The 23,068-nt window shown below is 45.0% G+C and overlaps 1 protein-coding gene across 1 annotated transcript; it reads left to right on the top strand.

Annotated features, from left to right (window-relative positions):
• The first annotated feature begins 6,828 nt into the window (after window positions 1–6,828).
• Window positions 6,829–14,757, top strand: LOC139531445 (patched domain-containing protein 1-like). The gene is made up of 3 exons (XM_071327896.1): window positions 6,829–7,319; window positions 10,841–11,055; window positions 12,458–14,757. The coding sequence occupies exons 1-3, from the start codon at window positions 7,254–7,256 to the stop codon at window positions 13,056–13,058; spliced, it is 882 nt and encodes a 293-aa protein (XP_071183997.1). The 5' UTR covers window positions 6,829–7,253; the 3' UTR covers window positions 13,059–14,757.
• Window positions 14,758–23,068: the final 8,311 nt, after the last annotated feature.

The raw sequence follows: 23,068 nt of genomic DNA, 5'->3' as shown, positions 1-23,068 counted from the left end.
TTTTGCCTTTTTGACAGCTGCAGTACATTTATTTCTCAATTGCCTAAAAAACAGCCAATCAGCTGGAGTACCTGTTTTCCTCGCCAAGGCCCAGGCCCGATTCTTTTGCAGGAAAAGACCTGACAATTCAGGAGAGAACCAAGAACTGGTTCGGTTTCTTACTCTGTGATTCTTAAGCGGGGCATGTTTATCAGACATAGAGGTAACAATAGAAGAGAAAAAAGCAAGGGCTAAAACCGGGTCCAGAAAGCAGCAAGTGGATAAAAGCTCAGAGTGATATAAGTCAAGGATAAAAGCTTGCTGTGAGAAATGTTTATAATTTCTCTTAGAGATTATACAGGGATCAGAGTGTTTCAGCCTGGTATCTCTAATACAAGCAATAGGGCAGTGGTCACTGATATCATTTGCAAAAACCCCACTGGCTGTGTATTTATGGGGGGTATTTGTTAGAATAATGTCTAGTAGAGTGGATTTTACTGGGTTCTTAAAGTTGGGACGGGTTGGTTTAGTTATCAGCTGAGTTAGATTTAGCTCAGTACAAATGCCTTTTAATTTATCGGATACTGGTGAGAGCCAATCCAGGTTAAAATCTCCCAAAATCAGTAATTCAGAGTTTGCATAATTAGACAGTATATCAGATAATTTGCATAGAGTACAAGGAGGAGCTGAGGGGGGGCGATATACCCCTGCTAGAGTTAAATGAGCATTATTACCAAGTACCACGTTTAAAACTAGACATTCATATTGCTTTGAGACAGAGGTTGATATGGACACAGAAACATTTAAGCAGCATTTAACATAAATCGCAATACCACCACCTCTACCAACTCTATCAGTTCTATAAATATTGTATCCAATCAACTGAACATCTGAATCTGGCACAGAATGACACAGCCACGATTCAGATACAATCAGAACGTCAACATTTGATTGTGAGACCAAAATTTCAATAAAGTCCAACTTTTGGATCAGGCTTCTAGCATTCAAATGAATTATTCCAATACCATTGCTACGGGAATTCATATCAGATGGAGTATCCAAGGTAGCACCCGAAGCTGCACTGGATGAGCAATAAACCATTTTCGAGCTATTGACAGAGCTCAATTTTATGGGGACAAGATTACTACTAACAATACCTCTCTGCATGTGAATAGTATTCGCAATACGGTGATTGGACAATAATCTAGGAATTGCAGAAAGGTTGTTAACTGTAGTTTGTTCCATATTTGCAATTGAGGAACTAATTAATGAAACTGGGAGAGGAGCATTGAACATAGTCTGATAGGGGAGCGTACAATCCCAAAAGTCAACCCCCGAGAATACACAACGTCAGGTATCAAAGGCTCTACATGAGGCAAGAGGAAGAGATATGTTGGTGGAGAGGATGCTGGAGCCATACCTGTTAAGATGTAAATTGTCCCGAAGAAATAGACCTGGTCGGTCTGTAAAAGCTGCAAAGTTATCCACAAAAGGAATTCCCATCGTGCAGCAGTATCCCTTAAGCCAGGTGTGTAATTGGCGAATACGACTAAAAACCATATCCGTGTAGCGTGGGGATGGAAATGGACCGGAAACAACACACTGCTTCCCAGATTCCAGCAGCGTATTTATCAATGTTTTAAAATCGTCTCTCAATTTCTCTGACTGCTGGAGTTTAATGTCATTTGACCCAACATGGACAATGACAGTTGAAGCGGCGGAGTGCTTGCTAATAAGTAGCGGTAGCATGGAATCTAGGTCAGAGATCCTAGCGCCAGGGTAGCAGAAGGTCTCAGCTTTCCGGATTGAAACGTTTCGGACCATGGATGAACCCACCACGAGAACGGAAGGACTACAGATGGGTTTATTGGGTAAATGACGGGGCCTCTCCTGGGTGATCTGCCTCCTAGCAGGTTGAGGGGGGCTAGCAGCTGAGACTGACGACCTAGTGGCAGGCAAGGAGCGCAGATGAGTGTGCTTGGGCACTTCCACCTGAGAGTGAGATGGCAGCAGTAGAGATGAAGCGGAGGGACCCTGTACAGTATGATTGGAATGCACTTCCAGGTCTTCCAGGACCTTGAATCTCCTCCCCAATTGTAGCACCTCCGAAACATTTGATGGATTCCGTTTCCTGGAGTGCTTTCCTCCCCGGACAGCAATCCAGGCATCCTGAGGCGGAGTAGAAGGGGTGGAACAGACCAGGCCCTTCGGTTTAGCTCCTAGTCTGGGCCATGGCTCATTTAAGGGAACCGAATGGAGTTTCTCAGTTACAGGCTCCCCAGAAGTGGAGGTGCCGAGCCAGGGGCAGGTGACGTCGTCGATTTTGGAGGTGGTTTGTATAACCATGGAGTCCAGGAGTTCTTCGTCCTCCTTGATCTGGCGCAAGACAGATACTCTCCCCTCCAGCTCAGCGACTCTCTGGCTCAGGTACTGGCAGGTGGTACATCCAGGGGTGAGCAAAGCCATGAGAGACAGGTGGGTTTGGGCCCGGAGGCTAGCAGTTAGCAGTTTGTTTTTAGCCTAAAGCCAGCTTTTTGCCGAACTTTTCCAGAGAGAAAAAACACTTTCCATCCACCGTGGAGCGAGATTCCGGGACAAGAGAGAGTGGTCCTAGCTGGTAAAAGTTAACCGCGATACACAAACCCACCGTGGCTGGACCAGACAGGACTGGCAAAAAGTGCTCTTCACTGACGAGTCATGGTTTTGTCTCACCAGGGGTGATAGTCGGATTCGCGTTTATCGTCAAAGGAATGAGCGTTACACCGAGGCCAGTACTCTGGAGCGGGATCGATTTGGAGGTGGAGGGTTCGTCATGGTCCGGGGTGGTGTGTCACAGCATCATCGGACTGAGCTTGTTGTCATTGCAGGCAATCGCAACGCTGTGCGTTAAAGGGAAGACATCCTCCTCCTCATGTGGTACCCTTCCTGCAGGCTCATCCTGACATGACCCTCCAGCATAACAATGCCACCAGCCATTCTGCTCGTTCTGTGTGTGATTTCCTGCAAGACTGGAATGTCAGTGTTCTGCCATGGATAGCGAAGAGCCCGGCTCTCAACCCCTTTGAGCACGTCTGGGACCTGTTGGATCGGAGGGTGAGGGCTAGGGCCGTTCCCCCCCAGAAATGTCCGGGAACTTGCAGGTGCCTTGGTGGAAGAGGGGTAACAGTCTCACAGCAAGAACTGGCAAATGTGGTGCAGTCCATGAGGAGGAGATGCACTGCAGTACTTAATGCAGCTGGTGGCCACATCAGATACTGAATGTTACTTTTGATTTTGACCCCCCCCCCCACTCACTTTGTTCAGGGACACATTATTACATTTCTGTTAGTCACATGTCTGTGGAACTTGTTCAGTTTGTCTCAGTTGTTAAATCTTATATTCATACAAATATTTACACATGTTAAGTTTACTGAAAATAAACGCAGTTGACAGTGAGAGGACGTTTTTTTTTGGTGCTGAGTTTACGAAGTGGACGTATATAACCATTCTGATTTGAAGTAATGTCCAGGTAAGGTATGACACGGAATACTAGGGGGCAGTATATAACCATTGATGAAGTGACCACTTGGGGGCAGTATATAACGTTGTTGAATTGACCACTAGGGGGCAGTATATAAGCGTGTTGAATTGACCTCTAGGGGTTAGTATATAACCGTATTGAATTGACCACTCGGGGGCAGTATATAACCGTGTTGAATTGATCATTAGGGGGCAGTATATAACTGTGTTGAATTGATCATTAGGGGGCAGTATATAACCGTGTTGAATTGACCACTAGGGGGCAGTATATAACTGTGTTGAATTGACCTCTAGGGGTCAGTATATAACCTTGTTTAATTGACCACTAGGGGGCAGTATATAACCGTGTTGAATTGACCACCAGGGGGCAGTATATAACCGTGTTGAATTGACCACTAGGGGGCAGTATATAACCATTGTTGAATTGACCACTAGGGGGCAGTATATAACCATTGATGAAGTGACCACTAGGGGGCAGTATATAACCATTGATGAAGTGACCACTAGGGGGCAGTATATAACCGTGTTGATTTGACCACTAGGGGGCAGTATATAACTGTTGAATTGACTATTAGGGGGCAGTATATAACCTTGTTTAATTGACCAATAGGGGGCAGTATATAACCATGTTGATTTGACCACTAGGTAGCAGTATATAACCGTGTTGAATTGACCACTAGAGGACAGTATATAACCGTGTTGAATTGACCACTAGGGGGCAGTATATAACCGTGTTGAATTGACCACTATGGGTCAGTATATAACCATGTTGAATTGACCACTAGGGGGCAGTATATAACCGTGTTGATTTGACCACTAGGGGGCAGTATATAACTGTTGAATTGACTATTAGGGGGCAGTATATAACCTTGTTTAATTGACCAATAGGGGGCAGTATATAACCATGTTGATTTGACCACTAGGTAGCAGTATATAACCGTGTTGAATTGACCACTAGAGGACAGTATATAACCGTGTTGAATTGACCACTAGGGGGCAGTATATAACCGTGTTGAATTGACCACTATGGGTCAGTATATAACCATGTTGAATTGACCACTAGGGGGCAGTATATGACCGTGTTGAATTGACCACTAGGGGCAGTATATAACCATGTTGAATTGACCACTCTAACTCTACTGGCTACTAACTCTACTGACTACTAACTCTACTGGCTACTAACTCTACTGGCTACTAACTCTACTAATGCTACTGACTACTAACTCTGCTAACTCTACTGGCTACTAACTCTACTGGCTACTAACTCTAATAACTCAACTGATTACTAACTCCACTAATGCTACTGACTACTAACTCTACGGCTACTCTACGGCTACTAACTCTGCTGACTACTAACGTTAATAATTCTACTAACTCTGCTGACTACTAACGTTAATAATTCTACTAACTCTGCTGAATACTAACGTTAATAATTCTACTAACTCTGCTGACTACTAATTCTACTAACTCTACTGACTACTAACGTTAATAATTCTACTAACTCTACTGACTACTAACGTTAATAATTCTACTAACTCTGCTGACTACTACCGTTAATCATTCTACTAACTCTGCTGACTACTAACGTTAATAACTACTAACTCTGCTGACTACTAACGTTAATAATTTGACTAACTCTACTGACTACTAACTCTACTATCTCTACTGACTACTAACGTTAATCATTTGACTAACTCTACTAACTCTGCTGACTACTAACGTTAATAATTCTACTAACTACTGACTAATAACATGAATAATTCTACTAACTCTGCTGACTAATAACGTTAATAATTCTACTAACTCTGCTGACTACTAACTCTACTAACTCTACTGACTACTAACGTTAATAATTCTACTAACTCTGCTGACTACTAACGTTAATCATTCTACTAACTCTGCTGACTACTAACTCCACTAACTGCTGACTACTAACGTTAATAATTCTACTAACTCTACTGACTACTAACGTTAATAATTCTACTAACTCTGCTGACTACTAACGTTAATCATTCTACTAACTCTGCTGACTACTAACTCCACTAACTCTGCTGACTACTAACGTTAATAATTCTACTAACTCTACTGACTACTAACGTTAATAATTCTACTAACTCTACTGACTAATAACATTAATAATTCTACTAACTCTGCTGACTAATAACGTTAATAATTCTACTAACTCTGCTGACTACTAACTCTACTAACTCTACTGACTACTAACGTTAATAATTCTACTAACTCTGCTGACTACTAACGTTAATCATTCTACTAACTCTGCTGACTACTAACTCCACTAACTCTGCTGACTACTAACGTTAATAATTGTACTAACTCTACTGACTACTAACGTTAATAATTCTACTAACTCTGCTGACTACTAACGTTAATAATTCTACTAACTCTGCTGACTACTAACTCCACTAACTCTACTGACTACTAACGTTAATCATTCTACTAACTCTACTGACTACTAACGTTAATCATTCTACTAACTCTGCTGACTACTAACTCCACTAACTCTGCTGACTACTAACGTTAATAATTGTACTAACTCTACTGACTACTAACGTTAATAATTCTACTAACTCTGCTGACTACTAACGTTAATAATTCTACTAACTCTGCTGACTACTAACTCCACTAACTCTACTGACTACTAACGTTAATCATTCTACTAACTCTACTGACTACTAACATTAATAATTCTACTAACTCTGCTGACTACTAACTCCACTAACTCTACTGACTACTAACGTTAATAATTATACTAACTCTGCTGACTACTAACGTTAATAATTTGACTAACTCTACTGACTACTAACGTTAATAATTCTGTTAACTCTACTGACTACTAATTCTACTAACTCCACTGACTACTAACTCTACTAACTCTACTGACTACTAACTCTACTAATTCTACTGACTACTAATTCTACTAACTCCACTGACTACTAATTCTACTAATTCTACTGACTACTAACTCTACTAACTCCACTGACTACTAATTCTACTAATTCTACTGACTACTAACTCTACTAACTCCACTGACTACTAACTCTACTAACTCTACTGACTACTAATTCTACTAACTCTAGTAACTCCACAGACTACTAATTCTACTAATTCTACTAACTCTACTGACTACTAACTCTACTAACTATACTGACTACTAATTCTACTAACTCTACTGACTACTAACTCTAGTAACTCCACAGACTACTAATTCTACTAACTCTACTAACTCTACTGACTACTAATTCTACTAACTCTACTGACTACTAATTCTACTAACTCCACTGACTACTAATTCTACTAATTCTACTAACTCTACTAACTCTACTAACTCTACTGACTACTAATTCTACTAACTCTAGTAACTCCACAGACTACTAATTCTACTAATTCTACTAACTCTACTAACTCTACTGACTACTAATTCTACTAACTCTACTAACTCTACTGACTACTAATTCTACTAATTCTACTAACTCTACTAACTCTACTGACTACTAATTCTACTAACTCTACTGACTACTAACTCTAGTAACTCCACAGACTACTAATTCTACTAATTCTACTAAATCTAAGCTCTAACAGTTATTAAGAATATATCTAATATATAATATAATGTGTGTTGCAGGTGAGCCAGGGCTCGGAGCCCAGTTCTCTGGTTGCTCTGGATACAGGGACGTCCTTGTATGCTCGCGCCCAGCAGCGCTACTTCTCCTCCTACACTCCTGTGATTGGCTTCTATGTCTATGAGAGCGCCCCCTATTGGAACACCTCGGTACAGCGAGACCTGCTGGAGTACGCTGAAGGTACTGACCTCTGACCTTTAACCCTAACTCTAACTCTAACCCTGCTGGAGTAGCTAAAGGCACTGACCTCTGACCTTTAACCCTAACTCTAACTCTAACCCTGCTGGAGTAGCTAAAAGTACTGACCTCTGACCTTTAACCCTAACTCTAACTCTAACCCTGCTGGAGTAGCTAAAGGTACTGACCTCTGACCTTTAACCCTAACTCTAACTCTAACCCTGCTGGAGTAGCTGAAGGCACTGACCTCTGACCTTTAACCCTAACTCTAACCCTGCTGGAGTAGCTAAAGGCACTGACCTCTGACCTTTAACCCTAACTCTAACCCTAACCCTGCTGGAGTAGCTGAAGGTACTGACCTCTGACCTTTAACCCTAACTCTAACTCTAACCCTGCTGGAGTAGCTAAAGGCACTGATCTCTGACCTCCAACCCTAACTCTAACCCTAACCCTGCTGGAGTAGCTAAAGGCACTGACCTCTGACCTTTAACCCTAACTCTAACCCTGCTGGAGTTGCTAAAGGCACTGACCTCTGACCTTTAACCCTAACTCTAACTCTAACCCTGCTGGAGTAGCTAAAGGCACTGACCTCTGACCTTTAACCCTAACTCTAACTCTAACCCTGCTGGAGTAGCTAAAGGTACTGACCTCTGACCTTTAACCCTAACTCTAACTCTAACCCTGCTGGAGTAGCTAAAGGTACTGACCTCTGACCTTTAACCCTAACTCTAACTCTAACCCTGCTGGAGTAGCTAAAGGCACTGACCTCTGACCTTTAACCCTAACTTTTAAACCCGATTCCCTCAAAGCTAATGGTATTCTCACAATCGTTGTTGTAAGAATCGGACCAAAATGCAGCGTGGTTTGGGTTCATCATCTTTTATTATGCGAACCGGCACAAAAACAATAAAGAGCAAAGAAACGATCGTGCAGATTTGTCGTTGCTCAAAGGCAACAATACAAAAACAAGATCCCACAGGTGGGAAAAAGCTGCCTAAATATGATCCCCAATCAGAGACAACGATAGACAGCTGCCTCTGATTGGGAACCATACCAGGCCAACCTAGAAGTAAAGAAACTACAATTCCCACCCTTGTCACACCCCGACCTAACCCCGAAATAGAGAATAAAGGATCTCTAAGGTCAGGGCGTGACAGGTCTTCTTTAAATCTCTTTTAAAAACACGTTTTCAGGAACTTGCTTTCGATTGATTGTTTTGATTGATTGTCAAGTGATTTAAAGTAATCAAATAAATTAACAATCAAATCAAATACATTTTTATTTGTCACTTGCCGAATGCAACAGGTAGACCTTAATGTGAAATGTTACTTACGATCCCTTAACCAACAATGCAGAGTTTAAAAAAAATAAGCTAAAGGAAAAATAGTTACACAATAAAGTAACAATAACGTGGCTATATACAAGGGGTACCGGTACCGAGTCATTGTGCAGGGGTACAGGCTAGTCGAGGGAATATGTACATGTAGGTAGGGGTAAAGTGACTATGCATAGATAATAAACAGAAAGTAGCATGACACAGAAATGCTATGACACCACCTGGTATAGAGGTCCTGGATGGCAGGGAACTTGGCCTCAGTGATGGACTGGGCCGTACACACTATCCTCTGTAGCTCCTTGTGGTTGGATGCCGAGCAGTTACCGTACCAAACAGTGATGCAACCAGTCAGGATGCTCTTGATGGTGCAGCTGTAGAACTATTATTATATTGTATGAAAAGTGCTGTATAAATATTACTATTGGTACATGAATATAATTGTTATTATTGTTGAAGGGTTCCAGCGAATCAGCTGGCTGGAAAGCTACAGTGGGGAGAACAAGTATTTGATACACTGCCAATTTTGCAGGTTTTCCTACTTACAAAGCATGTAGAGGGCTGTAATTTTTATCATAGGTACACTTCAACTGTGAGAGACGGAATCTAAAACAAAAATCCAGAAAATCACATTGTATGATTTTTAAGTAATTAATTTGCATTTTATTGCATGACATAAGTATTTGATCACCTACCAACCAGTAAGAATTCCGGCTCTCACAGACCTCTTAGTTTTTCTTTAAGAAGCCCTCCTGTTCTCCACTCATTACCTGTATTAACTGCACCTGTTTGAACTCGTTACCTGTATAAAAGACACCTGTCCACACACTCAATCAAACAGACTCCAACCTCTCCACAATGGCCAAGACCAGAGAGCTGTGTAAGGACATCAGGGATAAAAATGTAGACCTGCACATGGCTGGGATGGGCTACAGGACAATAGGCAAGCAGCTTGGTGAGAAGGCAACAACTGTTGGCGCAATTATTAGAAAATGGAAGAAGTTCAAGATGACGGTCAATCATCCTCGGTCTGGGGCTCCATGCAAGATCTCACCTCGTGGGGCATCAATGATCATGAGGAAGGTGAGGGATCAGCCCAGAACTACACGGCAGGACCTGGTCAATGACCTGAAGAGAGCTGGGACCACAGTCTCAAAGAAAACCATTAGCAACACACTACGCCGTCATGGATTAAAATCCTGCAGCGCACGCAAGGTCCCCCTGCTCAAGCCAGCGCATGTCCAGGCCCGTCGGAAGTTTGCCAATGACCATCTGGATGATCCAGAGGAGGAATGGGAGAAGGTCATGTGGTCTGATGAGACAAAAAATAGAGCTTTTTGGTCTAAACTGCACTCGCCGTGTTTGGAGGAAGAAGAAGGATGAGTACAACCCCAAGAACACCATCCCAACCGTGAAGCATGGAGGTGGAAACATCATTCTTTGGGGATGCTTTTCTGCAAAGGGGACAGGACGACTGCACCGTATTGAGGGGAGGATGGATGGGGCCATGTATCGCGAGATCTTGGCCAACAACCTCCTTCCCTCAGTAAGAGCATTGAAGATGGGTCGTGGCTGGGTCTTCCAGCATGACAACGACACAAAGCACACAGCCATGGCAACTAAGGAGTGGCTCCGTAAGAAGCATCTCAAGGTCCTGGAGTGGCCTAGCCAGTCTCCAGACCTGAACCCAATAGAAAATCTTTGGATGGAGCTGAAACTCCGTATTGCCCAGCGACATCCCCGAAACCTGAAGGATCTGGAGAAGATCTGTAGGGAGGAGTGGGCCAAAATCCCTGCTGCAGTGTGTGCAAACCTAGTCAAGAACTACAGGAAACGTATGATCTCTGTAATTGCAAACAAAGGTTTCTGTACCAAATATTAAGTTCTGCTTTTCTGATGTATCAAATACTTATGTCATGCAATAAAATGCAAATTAATTACTTAAAAATCATACAATGTGATTTTCTGGATTTTTGTTTTAGATTCCGTCTCTCATAGTTGAAGTGTAACTATGATAAAAATTACAGCCCTCTACATGCTTTGTAAGTAGGAAAACCTGCAAAATCGGCAGTGTATCAAATACTTGTTCTCCCCACTGTACCTGGATTACCTGAGGGAACGGACCCTCACCACTACCAGCCAATCACGTGATAGCTTTACGCGGATGCTCCGCCTCTCCTTCCTTCGCCAGCCGCAATTCGCTCATTTTGCCGATGACATCATCTTCGCTGAGCGCGATGAAGGGGAGGAGCCAGAGATGGCAGCATCACGTGTCTTCCTGGTTGCCAAGACAACAGAGAACAAGAGGGAGGAGATGTCCGTCCTATTGGACACACTGAGACGTCTGTCTCTGACATCACGCGTCCGCTTTCTCATCTTCAACCCCTCCTTCGTCTACCTGGACAGGTGGGACGGGAGTGTGTGTGTGTGTGTCTGTGTGTATGTGTGTGTGTGTGTGTGTGTGTGTGTGTGCGTGTGCGTGTGCGTGTGCGCGTGCGCGTGTGCGTGTGTGTGTGTGTGAGAGAGAAGAGAGGAGAGAGTCTCAACTGATCTTTCTGTCTCTCCTCCTCTTTCCCTCTCCCCCCTCTACCTGTCTTTCTGTCTCTCTCCTCTTTCCCTCTCCCTCTCTACCTGTCTTTCTGTCTCTCTCCTCTTTCCCTCTCCCCCCTCTACCTGTCTTTCTGTCTCTCTCTCCTCTTTCCCTCTCCCTCTCTTTCTGTCTCTCTCTCCTCTTTCCTTTCTGCCCCTCTCTTCCTCTCTCTCCTCTTTCCCTCTCCCTCTCTACCTGTCTTTCTGTCTCTCTCCTCTTTCCCTCTTCCCCCTCTCTACCTGTCTTTCTGTCTCTCTCCTCTTTCCCTCTCCCCCCTCTACCTGTCTTTCTGTTTCTCTCCTCCTCTTTCCCTCTTCCCCCTTCTCTACCTGTCTTTCTGTCTCTCTCCTCTTTCCCTCTCCCCCTCTACCTCTCTCTCCTCCTCTTTACCTCTCCCCCCCTCCTATTTCCCCCTCTCTTTCCTGCTCTTTCCCTCTCTTCCCACTCTACCTCTCTCTCCTCTTTCCCTCTCCCCCTCTCTACCTCTCTCTCCTCCTCTTTCCCTCCCCTCTCTCTAACCCACTCTCTACCTGTCTCTCCTCTTCTTCCCCCCCCTCTCTGTCTCTCGCTCCTCCTCTTTCCCTCTCCCCCCTCTCTACCTCTTCCCCTTCCCCTCTACCTGTCTTTCTGTCTCTCTCCTCCTCCCACCCCTCTCTACCTCTCTCTCCTCTTCTTTCCCTCTACCCCCTCTCTACCTGTCATTCTACCTCTCTATTTCCCTCCCCCCTCTCCTCCTCTTTCCCTCTCCCCCTCTACCTCTCTCTCCTCCTCTTCACCTAACCCCCCTCTCTACTTCTCCCCGCATCTTTCCCTCTCCCCCTCTACCTCTCTCTCTTCTTTCTCTCTCCCCATCTCTACCTCTCTTTCTGTCTCTCCACCTCTTTCCCTCTCACCCCCTCTCTCTCCTTCTTTGTATCTTCCTTTCTCTCTCTGTTTCTCTGTTTCTCTCCTCCTCTCTCTGTTTCTCTCTTTCTCTCCTCCTCTCTCTGTTTCTCTCTTTCTCTCCTCCTCTCTCTGTTTCTCTGTTTCTCTCCTCCTCTCTCTCTTTCTCTCCTCCTCTCTCTGTTTCTCTTTTTCTCTCGTCCTCTCTGTCTTTCTCTCCTCCTCTCTCTGTTTCTCTCTTTCTCTCCTCCTCTCTCTGTTTCTCTTTTTCTCTCGTCCTCTCTGTCTTTCTCTCCTCCTCTCTCTGTTTCTCTCTTTCTCTCCTCCTCTCTCTAGGTATGCTACAGCGGTGAGCTCTCCTCTGCGCCACTCCCTGATGGCGGTGTTGTTCCTGCTGGGTCTGTCGTCTCTAGCGGTGGTGGAGCCCCTAGTGGCAGTGTGGCTCAGTCTCACCCTCCTCTCTGTCCAGTTTGGTGTTCTGGGCTTCATGACTCTGTGGGGCGTGGAGCTCGACTGCGTGTCTGTGTTATGTCTGATTTCAGCACTGGGTCACTCTGCAGACTGCTGTGGTCCTCTACTGGCCACCTTCTCCTCTGGCCGGGGGGACAGCCGGACCGTGTGGGTCAGACTGGCGTTGGAGAGACATGGCGTCCCCTCTCTACAGACGTTGATCTGCTACACCGCAGCGCTGCTCCCTCTGGCCGCCGTACACTCCAACCTTACACGCTCGCTGTTCCGTTGCCTAGTGCTGACGGCGTTCTGTTCAGCGCTACATGCCTTGGCCTTCCTGCCCACGCTGCTCACCTTCCTGCCACCCGCCAAGAAGACAGGAAGTAGACAGGGAGACAGGGGGGAAGGGGAGGGGCTTAGAGAGGAAGTGGAGTGTGTGGAGATGGTTGACAGCACCAGGGTGGTCGACCAGATCACCACCGTCTGACCAACAGGATGTGATGTCAGAGGTTTTGATGGGGTCACTGAGGATATGTTACCATGGCTACTGGCCTCTGTTGGCTGACACCTCACGGGGTGTAGCCAATCAGAGCAAGGAATCAACATGTTGCGTTTTCACATAGAGAGAGAGAGAGAGAGAGAGAGAGAGAGAGAGAGAGAGAGAGAGAGAGAGAGAGAGAGAGAGAGAGTGAGAGGGTGAGAGAGAGAGAGGGTGAGAAAGTCAGATGAGAGACAGGCAGGGAGAGAGAAAGAAAGTGGAAGGGAGAAAAAGTCAGAGGGAGAGGTAGAGAGAAAGAGAGTGAGACACAGAGTGAGACAGAGAGGGTGGAGTAAGATAGAGAGAAAATGGAGAGGTGCTTTGTTTCCATGGTTACTCTCTTCTTGCCTCTTGTTGCAGTGTCATACAGTTATCAGGACATGCCCCCCCCATTTTTTGCAGACTGGATCTACTGCAGTTTGGATCTACTGCAGTCTGGATCTACCACAGTCTGGATCTACTGAACACTGGATCTACTGCAGACGAGATCTACTGAACACTGGATCCACTACAGTCTGGTTCTACTGCAGACTGGATCTACTGCAGACTGGATCTACTGAACACTGGATCTACTGCAGACTGGAACTACTGCAGTCTGGATCTACTGCACACTGGATCTACTGAACACTGGATCTACTGCAGACTGGATCTACTGCGCACTGGAGCTACTGCAGTCTGGATCTACTGCAGACTGGATCTACTGCACACTGAATCTACTGCAGTCTGGATCTACTGAACACTGGATCTACTACAGTCTGGATCTACTGAACACTGGTTCTACTGCAGACTGGATCTTCTGCAGTCTGGATCTACTGAACACTGGATCTTCTGCAGTCTGGATCTACTGCACACTGGATCTACTGAAGACTGGATCTACTGAACACTGGATCTACTGCAGTCTGGATCTACTGAACACTGGATCTACTGAACACTGGATCTACTACAGACTGGATCTACTGCAGTCTGGATCTACTGCAGTCTGGATCAACTGAACACTGGGTCTACTGCAGACTGGGTCTACTGCAGACTGGGTCTACTGCAGTCTGGATCTACTGAACACTGGATCTACTGCAGACTGGATCTACTGCAGAATGGATCTACTATGGTCTCACAGAGACTTTGACGTCAATAAGAGTTTCCTGTATCAAGGCAGGAAAGGTTTTAGTGATGTCAGAAACCCTTCATGAACTATTGTCCAATCAGAGACTTCTAACCCTGTATGAGAGGGATGTCAGTCAGTTGTCATAGTAACTAATGACCTGTGGAACACTGTGTATGTTACATTCACCGGGGAATCATCTGTTTATCCCAAACTCCAAAAAATACTGTATCACAGGTAAAAGAGGACCAGTGATACCGTATAGAGCTCCAGAGTGGAGGTGTCATAATACCCATAAAACCTGGTGGTCAAACAGGGAAATGGTTCAAATAGTTTTTCCACCATTCATTTTTCTCATAGGGAATTTAGAAACACTTATAATGAGGGCTATGTTTCATGTAGGCTTACCCTGGCGTGACGTTTTGATAACCATGTAAAGACAAGGTGACTTTAAGCATGTAGGCTTACCCTGGCGTGACGTTTTGATAACCATGTAAAGACAAGGTGACTTTAAGCATGTAGGCTTACCCTGGCGTGACGTTTTGATAACCATGTAAAGACAAGGTGACTTTAAGCATGTAGGCTTACCCTGGCGTGACGTTTTGATAACCATGTAAAGACAAGGTGACTTTAAGCATGTAGGCTTACCCTGGCGTGACGTTTTGATAACCATGTAAAGACAAGGTGACTTTAAGCATGTAGGCTTACCCTGGTGTGACGTTTTGATAACCATGTAAAGACAATGTGACTTTAAGCATGTAGGCTTACCCTGGTGTGACGTTTTGATAACCATGTAAAGACAATGTGACTTTAAGCATGTAGGCTTACCCTGGTGTGACGTTTTGATAACCATGTAAAGACAATGTGACTTTAAGCATGTAGGCTTACCCTGGCGTGACGTTTTGATAACCATGTAAAGACAAGGTGACTTTAAGCATGTAGGCTTACCCTGGTGTGACGTTTTGATAACCATGTAAAGACAAGGTGACTTTAAGCATGTAGGCTTACCCTGGCGTGACGTTTTGATAACCATGTAAAGACAAGGTGACTTTAAGCATGTAGGCTTACCCTGGCGTGACGTTTTGATAACCATGTAAAGACAAGGTGACTTTAAGCATGTAGGCTTACCCTGGCGTGACGTTTTGATAACCATGTAAAGACAAGGTGACTTTAAGCATGTAGGCTTACCCTGGCGTGACGTTTTGATAACCATGTAAAGACAAGGTGACTTTAAGCATGTAGGCTTACCCTGGTGTGACGTTTTGATAACCATGTAAAGACAAGGTGACTTTAAGCATGTAGGCTTACCCTGGCGTGACGTTTTGATAACCATGTAAAGACAAGGTGACTTTAAGCATGTAGGCTTACCCTGGCGTGACGTTTTGATAACCATGTAAAGACAAGGTGACTTTAAGCATGTAGGCTTACCCTGGCGTGACGTTTTGATAACCATGTAAAGACAATGTGACTTTAAGCATGTAGGCTTACCCTGGTGTGACGTTTTGATAACCATGTAAAGACAATGTGACTTTAAGCATGTAGGCTTACCCTGGTGTGACGTTTTGATAACCATGTAAAGACAATGTGACTTTAAGCATGTAGGCTTACCCTGGTGTGACGTTTTGATAACCATGTAAAGACAATGTGACTTTAAGCATGTAGGCTTACCCTGGCGTGACGTTTTGATAACCATGTAAAGACAAGGTGACTTTAAGCATGTAGGCTTACCCTGGCGTGACGTTTTGATAACCATGTAAAGACAAGGTGACTTTAAGCATGTAGGCTTACCCTGGCGTGACGTTTTGATAACCATGTAAAGACAAGGTGACTTTAAGCATGTAGGCTTACCCTGGCGTGACGTTTTGATAACCATGTAAAGACAAGGTGACTTTAAGCATGTAGGCTTACCCTGGCGTGACGTTTTGATAACCATGTAAAGACAAGGTGACTTTAAGCATGTAGGCTTACCCTGGCGTGACGTTTTGATAACCATGTAAAGACAAGGTGACTTTAAGCATGTAGGCTTACCCTGGCGTGACGTTTTGATAACCATGTAAAGACAATGTGACTTTAAGCATGTAGGCTTACCCTGGTGTGACGTTTTGATAACCATGTAAAGACAATGTGACTTTAAGCATGTAGGCTTACCCTGGTGTGACGTTTTGATAACCATGTAAAGACAAGGTGACTTTAAGCATGTAGGCTTACCCTGGCGTGACGTTTTGATAACCATGTAAAGACAAGGTGACTTTAAGCATGTAGGCTTACCCTGGCGTGACGTTTTGATAACCATGTAAAGACAAGGTGACTTTAAGCATGTAGGCTTACCCTGGCGTGACGTTTTGATAACCATGTAAAGACAATGTGACTTTAAGCATGTAGGCTTACCCTGGTGTGACGTTTTGATAACCATGTAAAGACAATGTGACTTTAAGCATGTAGGCTTACCCTGGTGTGACGTTTTGATAACCATGTAAAGACAATGTGACTTTAAGCATGTAGGCTTACCCTGGTGTGACGTTTTGATAACCATGTAAAGACAATGTGACTTTAAGCATGTAGGCTTACCCTGGCGTGACGTTTTGATAACCATGTAAAGACAAGGTGACTTTAAGCATGTAGGCTTACCCTGGTGTGACGTTTTGATAACCATGTAAAGACAAGGTGACTTTAAGCATGTAGGCTTACCCTGGCGTGACGTTTTGATAACCATGTAAAGACAAGGTGACTTTAAGCATGTAGGCTTACCCTGGCGTGACGTTTTGATAACCATGTAAAGACAAGGTGACTTTAAGCATGTAGGCTTACCCTGGCGTGACGTTTTGATAACCATGTAAAGACAAGGTGACTTTAAGCATGTAGGCTTACCCTGGCGTGACGTTTTGATAACCATGTAAAGACAAGGTGACTTTAAGCATGTAGGCTTACCCTGGCGTGACGTTTTGATAACCATGTAAAGACAAGGTGACTTTAAGCATGTAGGCTTACCCTGGCGTGACGTTTTGATAACCATGTAAAGACAAGGTGACTTTAAGCATGTAGGCTTACCCTGGCGTGACGTTTTGATAACCATGTAAAGACAAGGTGACTTTAAGCATGTAGGCTTACCCTGGCGTGACGTTTTGATAACCATGTAAAGACAAGGTGACTTTAAGCATGTAGGCTTACCCTGGTGTGACGTTTTGATAACCATGTAAAGACAAGGTGACTTTAAGCAATATATTAGGCTCTATTTACTCTCAGATTCAAATAAAATGCTAATCAGCATCAAAGATGCACGTCATCTCTAGCGGACACATTTGCTAACAGGTATTGTGTCAATTTAAAACTTATACAAGACCGTTCACAGAATTGTCCATTTAAAGAAATATATCCTATGTATTCATTACTACATTTAGCCAACATTAGATATTTAACCCAGAGATTTGTACCTTTGCCTCGATTTGGCAGTCTCATCCAGATCATCATTTTTATTTATTTTTTTATTTTATTTCACCTTTATTTAACCAGGTAGGCTAGTTGAGAACAAGTTCTCATTTGCAACTGCGACCTGGCCAAGATAAAGCATAGCAGTGTGAACAGACAACACAGAGTTACACATGGAGTAAACAATAAACAAGTCAATAACATGGTAGAAAAAAAAGAGAATCTATATACAATGTGTGCAAAAGGCATGAGGTAGGCAATAAATCGAATAATTACAATTTAGCAGATTAACACTGGAGTGATAAATCATCAGATGATCATGTGCAAGAAGAGATACTGGTGTGCAAAAGAGCAGAAAAGTAAATAAATAAAAGCAGTATGGGGGGTGAGGTAGGTAAATTGGGTGGGTAGTTTACAGATGGACTATGTACAGCTGCGGCGATCGGTTAGCTGCTCGGATAGCAGATTTTTAAAGTTGTTGAGGGAGATAAAAGTCTCCAACTTCAGAGATTTTTGCAATTCGTTCCAGTCGCAGGCAGCAGAGAACTGGAAGGAAAGGCGTCCAAATGAGGTTTTGGCTTTAGGGATGATCAGTGAGATACACCTGCTGGAGCGCGTGTTGCGGGTGGGTGTAGCCATCGTGACCAGTGAACTGAGATAAGGCGGCACTTTACCTAGCATAGCCTTGTAGATGACCTGGAGCCAGTGGGTCTGACGACGAACATGTAGCGAGGGCCAGCCGACTAGGGCATACAGGTCGCAGTGGTGGGTCGTATAAGGTGCTTTAGTAACAAAACGAATGGCACTGTGATAAACTGCATCCAGTTTGCTGAGTAGAGTATTGGAAGCTATTTTGTAGATGACATCGCCGAAGTCGAGGATCGGTAGGATAGTCAGTTTTACTAGGGTAAGTTTGGCGGCGTGAGTGAAGGAGGCTTTGTTGCGGAATAGAAAGCCGATTCTTGCTTTGATTTTGGATTGGAGATGTTTGATATGAGTCTGGAAGGAGAGTTTGCAGTCTAGCCAGACACCTAGGTACTTATAGATGTCCACATATTCTAGGTCGGAACCGTCCAGGGTGGTGATGCTAGTCGGGCGTGCGGGTGCAGGCAGCGAACGGTTGAAAAGCATGCATTTGGTTTTACTAGCGTTTAAGAGCAGTTGGAGGCCACGGAAGGAGTGTTGTATGGCATTGAAGCTCGTTTGGAGGTTAGATAGCACAGTGTCCAAGGAAGGGCCGGAAGTATATAGAATGGTGTCGTCTGCGTAGAGGTGGATCAGGGAATCGCCCGCAGCAAGAGCAACATCATTGATGTATACAGAGAAAAGAGTCGGCCCGAGAATTGAACCCTGTGGTACCCCCATAGAGACTGCCAGAGGACCGGACAACATGCCCTCCGATTTGACACACTGAACTCTGTCTGCAAAGTAGTTGGTGAACCAGGCAAGGCAGTCATTAGAAAAACCGAGGCTACTGAGTCTGCCGATAAGAATATGGTGATTGACAGAGTCGAAAGCCTTGGCCAGGTCGATGAAGACGGCTGCACAGTAATGTCTTTTATCGATGGCGGTTATGATATCGTTTAGTACCTTGAGCGTGGCTGAGGTGCACCCATGACCGGCTCGGAAACCGGATTGCACAGCGGAGAAGGTACGGTGGGATTCGAGATGGTCAGTGATCTGTTTGTTGACTTGGCTTTCGAAGACCTTAGATAGGCAGGGCAGGATGGATATAGGTCTGTAACAGTTTGGGTCCAGGGTGTCTCCCCCTTTGAAGAGGGGGATGACCGCGGCAGCTTTCCAATCCTTGGGGATCTCAGATGTTACGAAGGAGAGGTTGAACAGGCTGGTGATAGGGGGTGCGACAATGGCGGCGGACAGTTTCAGAAATAGGGGGTCCAGATTGTCAAGCCCAGCTGATTTGTATGGGTCCAGGTTTTCCAGCTCTTTCAGAACATCTGCTATCTGGATTTGGGTAAAGGAGAAGCTGGGGAGGCTTGGGCGAGTAGCAGCGGGGGGGGCGGGGCTGTTGGCCAAGGTTGGAGTCGCCAGGAGGAAGGCATGGCCAGCCATTGAGAAATGCTTGTTGAAGTCTTCGATTATCATGGATTTATCGGTGGTGACCGTGTTACCTAGCCTCAGTGCAGTGGGCAGCTGGGAGGAGGTGCTCTTGTTCTCCATGGACTTTACAGTATCCCAGAACTTTTTGGAGTTAGAGCTACAGGATGCAAATTTCTGCTTGAAAAAGCTGGCCTTTGCTTTCCTGACTGACTGCGTGTATTGGTTCCTGACTTCCCTGAACAGTTGCATATCGCGGGGGCTCTTCGATGCTATTGCAGTTCGCCACAGGATGTTTTTGTGCTGGTCGAGGGCAGTCAGGTCTGGAGTGAACCAAGGGCTATATCTGTTCTTGGTTCTGCATTTTTTGAACGGAGCATGCTTGTCTAATATGGTGAGGAAGTAACATTTAAAGAATGACCAGGCATCCTCAACTGACGGGATGAGGTCAATATCCTTCCAGGGTACCCGGGCCAGGTCGATTAGAAAGGCCTGCTCGCAGAAGTGTTTTAGGGAGCGTTTGACAGTGATGAGGGGTGGTCGTTTGACCGCGGACCCGTGGCGGATACAGGCAATGAGGCAGTGATCGCTGAGATCTTGATTGAAGACAGCAGAGGTGTATTTGGAGGGCAGGTTGGTCAGGATAATGTCTATTAGGGTGCCCATGTTTACGGATTTAGGGTTGTACCTGGTGGGTTCCTTGATGATTTGTGTGAGATTGAGGGCATCAAGCTTGGATTGTAGGACTGCCGGGGTGTTAAGCATATCCCAGTTTAGGTCACCTAACAGAACAAACTCTGAAGCTAGATGGGGAGCGATCAATTCACAGATGGTGTCCAGGGCACAGCTGGGAGCTGAGGGGGGTCGGTAGCAGGCGGCAACAGTGAGAGACTTATTTCTGGAGAGATTAATTTTTAAAATTAGAAGTTCGAACTGTTTGGGCATAGACCTGGAAAGTATGACAGAACTTTGCAGGCTATCTCTGCAGTAGATTGCAACTCCTCCCCCTTTGGCAGTTCTATCTTGACGGAAAGTGTTATAGTTGGGTATGGAAATCTCAGAATTTTTGGTGGCCTTCCTAAGCCAGGATTCGGACACGGCAAGGACATCAGGGTTGGCAGAGTGTGCTAAAGCGGTGAGTAAGGCAAACTTAGGGAGGAGGCTTCTGATGTTGACATGCATGAGGCCAAGGCTTTTTCGATCACAGAAGTCAACAAATGAGGGTGACTGGGGACATGCAGGGCCTGGGTTTACCTCCACATCACCCGAGGAACAGAGGAGTAGTAGGATGAGGGTGCGGCTAAAGGCTATCAAAACTGGTCGCCTAGAGCGTTGGGGACAAAGAATAAAAGGAGCAGATTTATGGGCGTGGTAGAATAGATTCTGGGCATAATGTGCAGACAGGGGTATGGTGGGGCGTGGGTACAGCGGAGGCAAGCCCAGGCACTGGGTGATGATAAGAGAGGTTGTATCTCTGGACATGCTGGTCTCAATGGGTGAGGTCACCGCATGTGTGGGGGGTGGGACCAAGGAGGTATCAGAGGTACGGAGAGTGGAACTACAGGGTCCATTGCAAACCAAAACAATGATAATGATAACTAGCCTGAACAACAGTATGCAAGGCATATTGATATTTGAGAGAGACATACAATAAGGCATAAAGTGATTGCAGGTCTTGATTGGGAGAGCTAGCTAAAACAACAGGTAAGATAACAGCAGCAATAACAGGGTGCTAGTCTAACACAGCAACAACAGGTAAAAATGGCGACGACTAGGCAGAGAGGGTCGGATTAACTACACACAGATCCTGAGTTAAAGCACAGAGCCGACAGATAAAACACAAATGAACAGAATGGAGTACCGTGAATTAATGGACAGTCAAGCATGCATCAGCTATGTAGCCAAGTGATCATAGTGTCCAGGGGGCAGCCGTAGATGGAGCAGGGAGGCCTCCACTAAGCTAGCACGCGGCGTTTAAAGTTAGTAGCCCGGGGGGTGGTCTGCTCAGACGGAGGGGGTCTGCTCAGACGTGGTCGTGTCGACAGAGAATCCAAGCCAGATGGCGATGGCGAAAGAGAGGTTGTGAATTGTGTTTGCTAACTGGTGCTAGCTTCGTGGCAGTGGCGCTAGCTGCGCTTGCCGCAAGCTAGCTGTGAGGATCAGAAGCAGTGGCTCAGGGATTACGGCAGGAATCCGGCGTTGTTGTCGAGAGACAGTCCGATGCTGGTAAATTGGTGAGTAATATCCAGGCTAATAACAGGGCTGGTGTCTGTGCAGAAGGTAGAAGCTACTAGCAGCGGCAAAAAAAAAAAAATGGCTAAATTAGCTTGTAGCTGGTATTGTAGCCCAAGAATTCGCTGGTAGACCTCTTCAGCTAGCCGGCAGATGGGCCTAGCTCGAGGCTAGCTCAAGGCTAACTGGTGCTTGCTTCGGGACAGAGGTGTTAGCCAGTAGTAGCCACTCGGTTGCAGCTAGCTAGCTGTGATGATACGGTGTAATTGTCCAGAGCTTGCGTCAGGAATCCGGTGATGTGGTAGAGAAAAAGCAGTCCTATATGCTCTGGGTTGATATCGCGCTTGCAGACTGGCAGGTATTGGCCCGGTATTGAAGCTGGCTGTGTCCGAGTTGAGGGTGAAGACCGCAGCAGTGGCTAACTGACTACTAGCTAGTAGCTAGTTATCTGGCTAGCTTCTGATTGGGGTTACGGTTCTAAAGTATAAAAAAAATAGCAGGTCCGTACCACATTGGGTGAGGCGGAGTGTAGGAATGTATATTCAGTTCCTAGATGGAAAGTGAAATTAAAATATATACGAAATGTATACGAAAAATACGAAGACTATTTACACAGGACAGGACAAAACAAAGACACGTCCGACTGCTACGCCACACTTGGAACACTTGGAACATGAGGAAAAAAAAATGGCCTTTGTAGTTCTTTATGATAGCCACATTAGCAGCTAATAAGCATTTCATTTTGGGGGGGGGTTAATATATTGATAAAAGTCACCTTGTCCTAGAGAGATCAGTTCAGAAAAAGTCACTCCAGGGTAGGCCTACACAGCCCTTTAAGTGTTTCTACATCCCCTATGGGAAAAATGAATGGTGGAAAAACAACTGGAACCATTCCTCTGTTTGACTTGTAGGTTTTATGGGGGTTATGACTTATACTGTGGTACTCTATCATTAAGCAGTAAGGCACGAGGGGATGTGGTATATGGCCAATATGCCACGGCTAATGGCTGTACTTATGCACAACACATTGCGGAGGCATAGACACAGCCCTTAGCCGTGGTATATCTTCCATATACCACAAGCTTCCTTATTGCTATTATAAACTGGCTACCGACATAATTAGAGCAGTAAAAATACATGTTTT

This window comes from Salvelinus alpinus, chromosome 10 (genome assembly GCF_045679555.1).
Source record: "Salvelinus alpinus chromosome 10, SLU_Salpinus.1, whole genome shotgun sequence".
Taxonomy (NCBI): Eukaryota; Metazoa; Chordata; class Actinopteri; order Salmoniformes; family Salmonidae; genus Salvelinus; species Salvelinus alpinus.
This window is presented reverse-complemented; position numbering and strand designations above follow the sequence as displayed.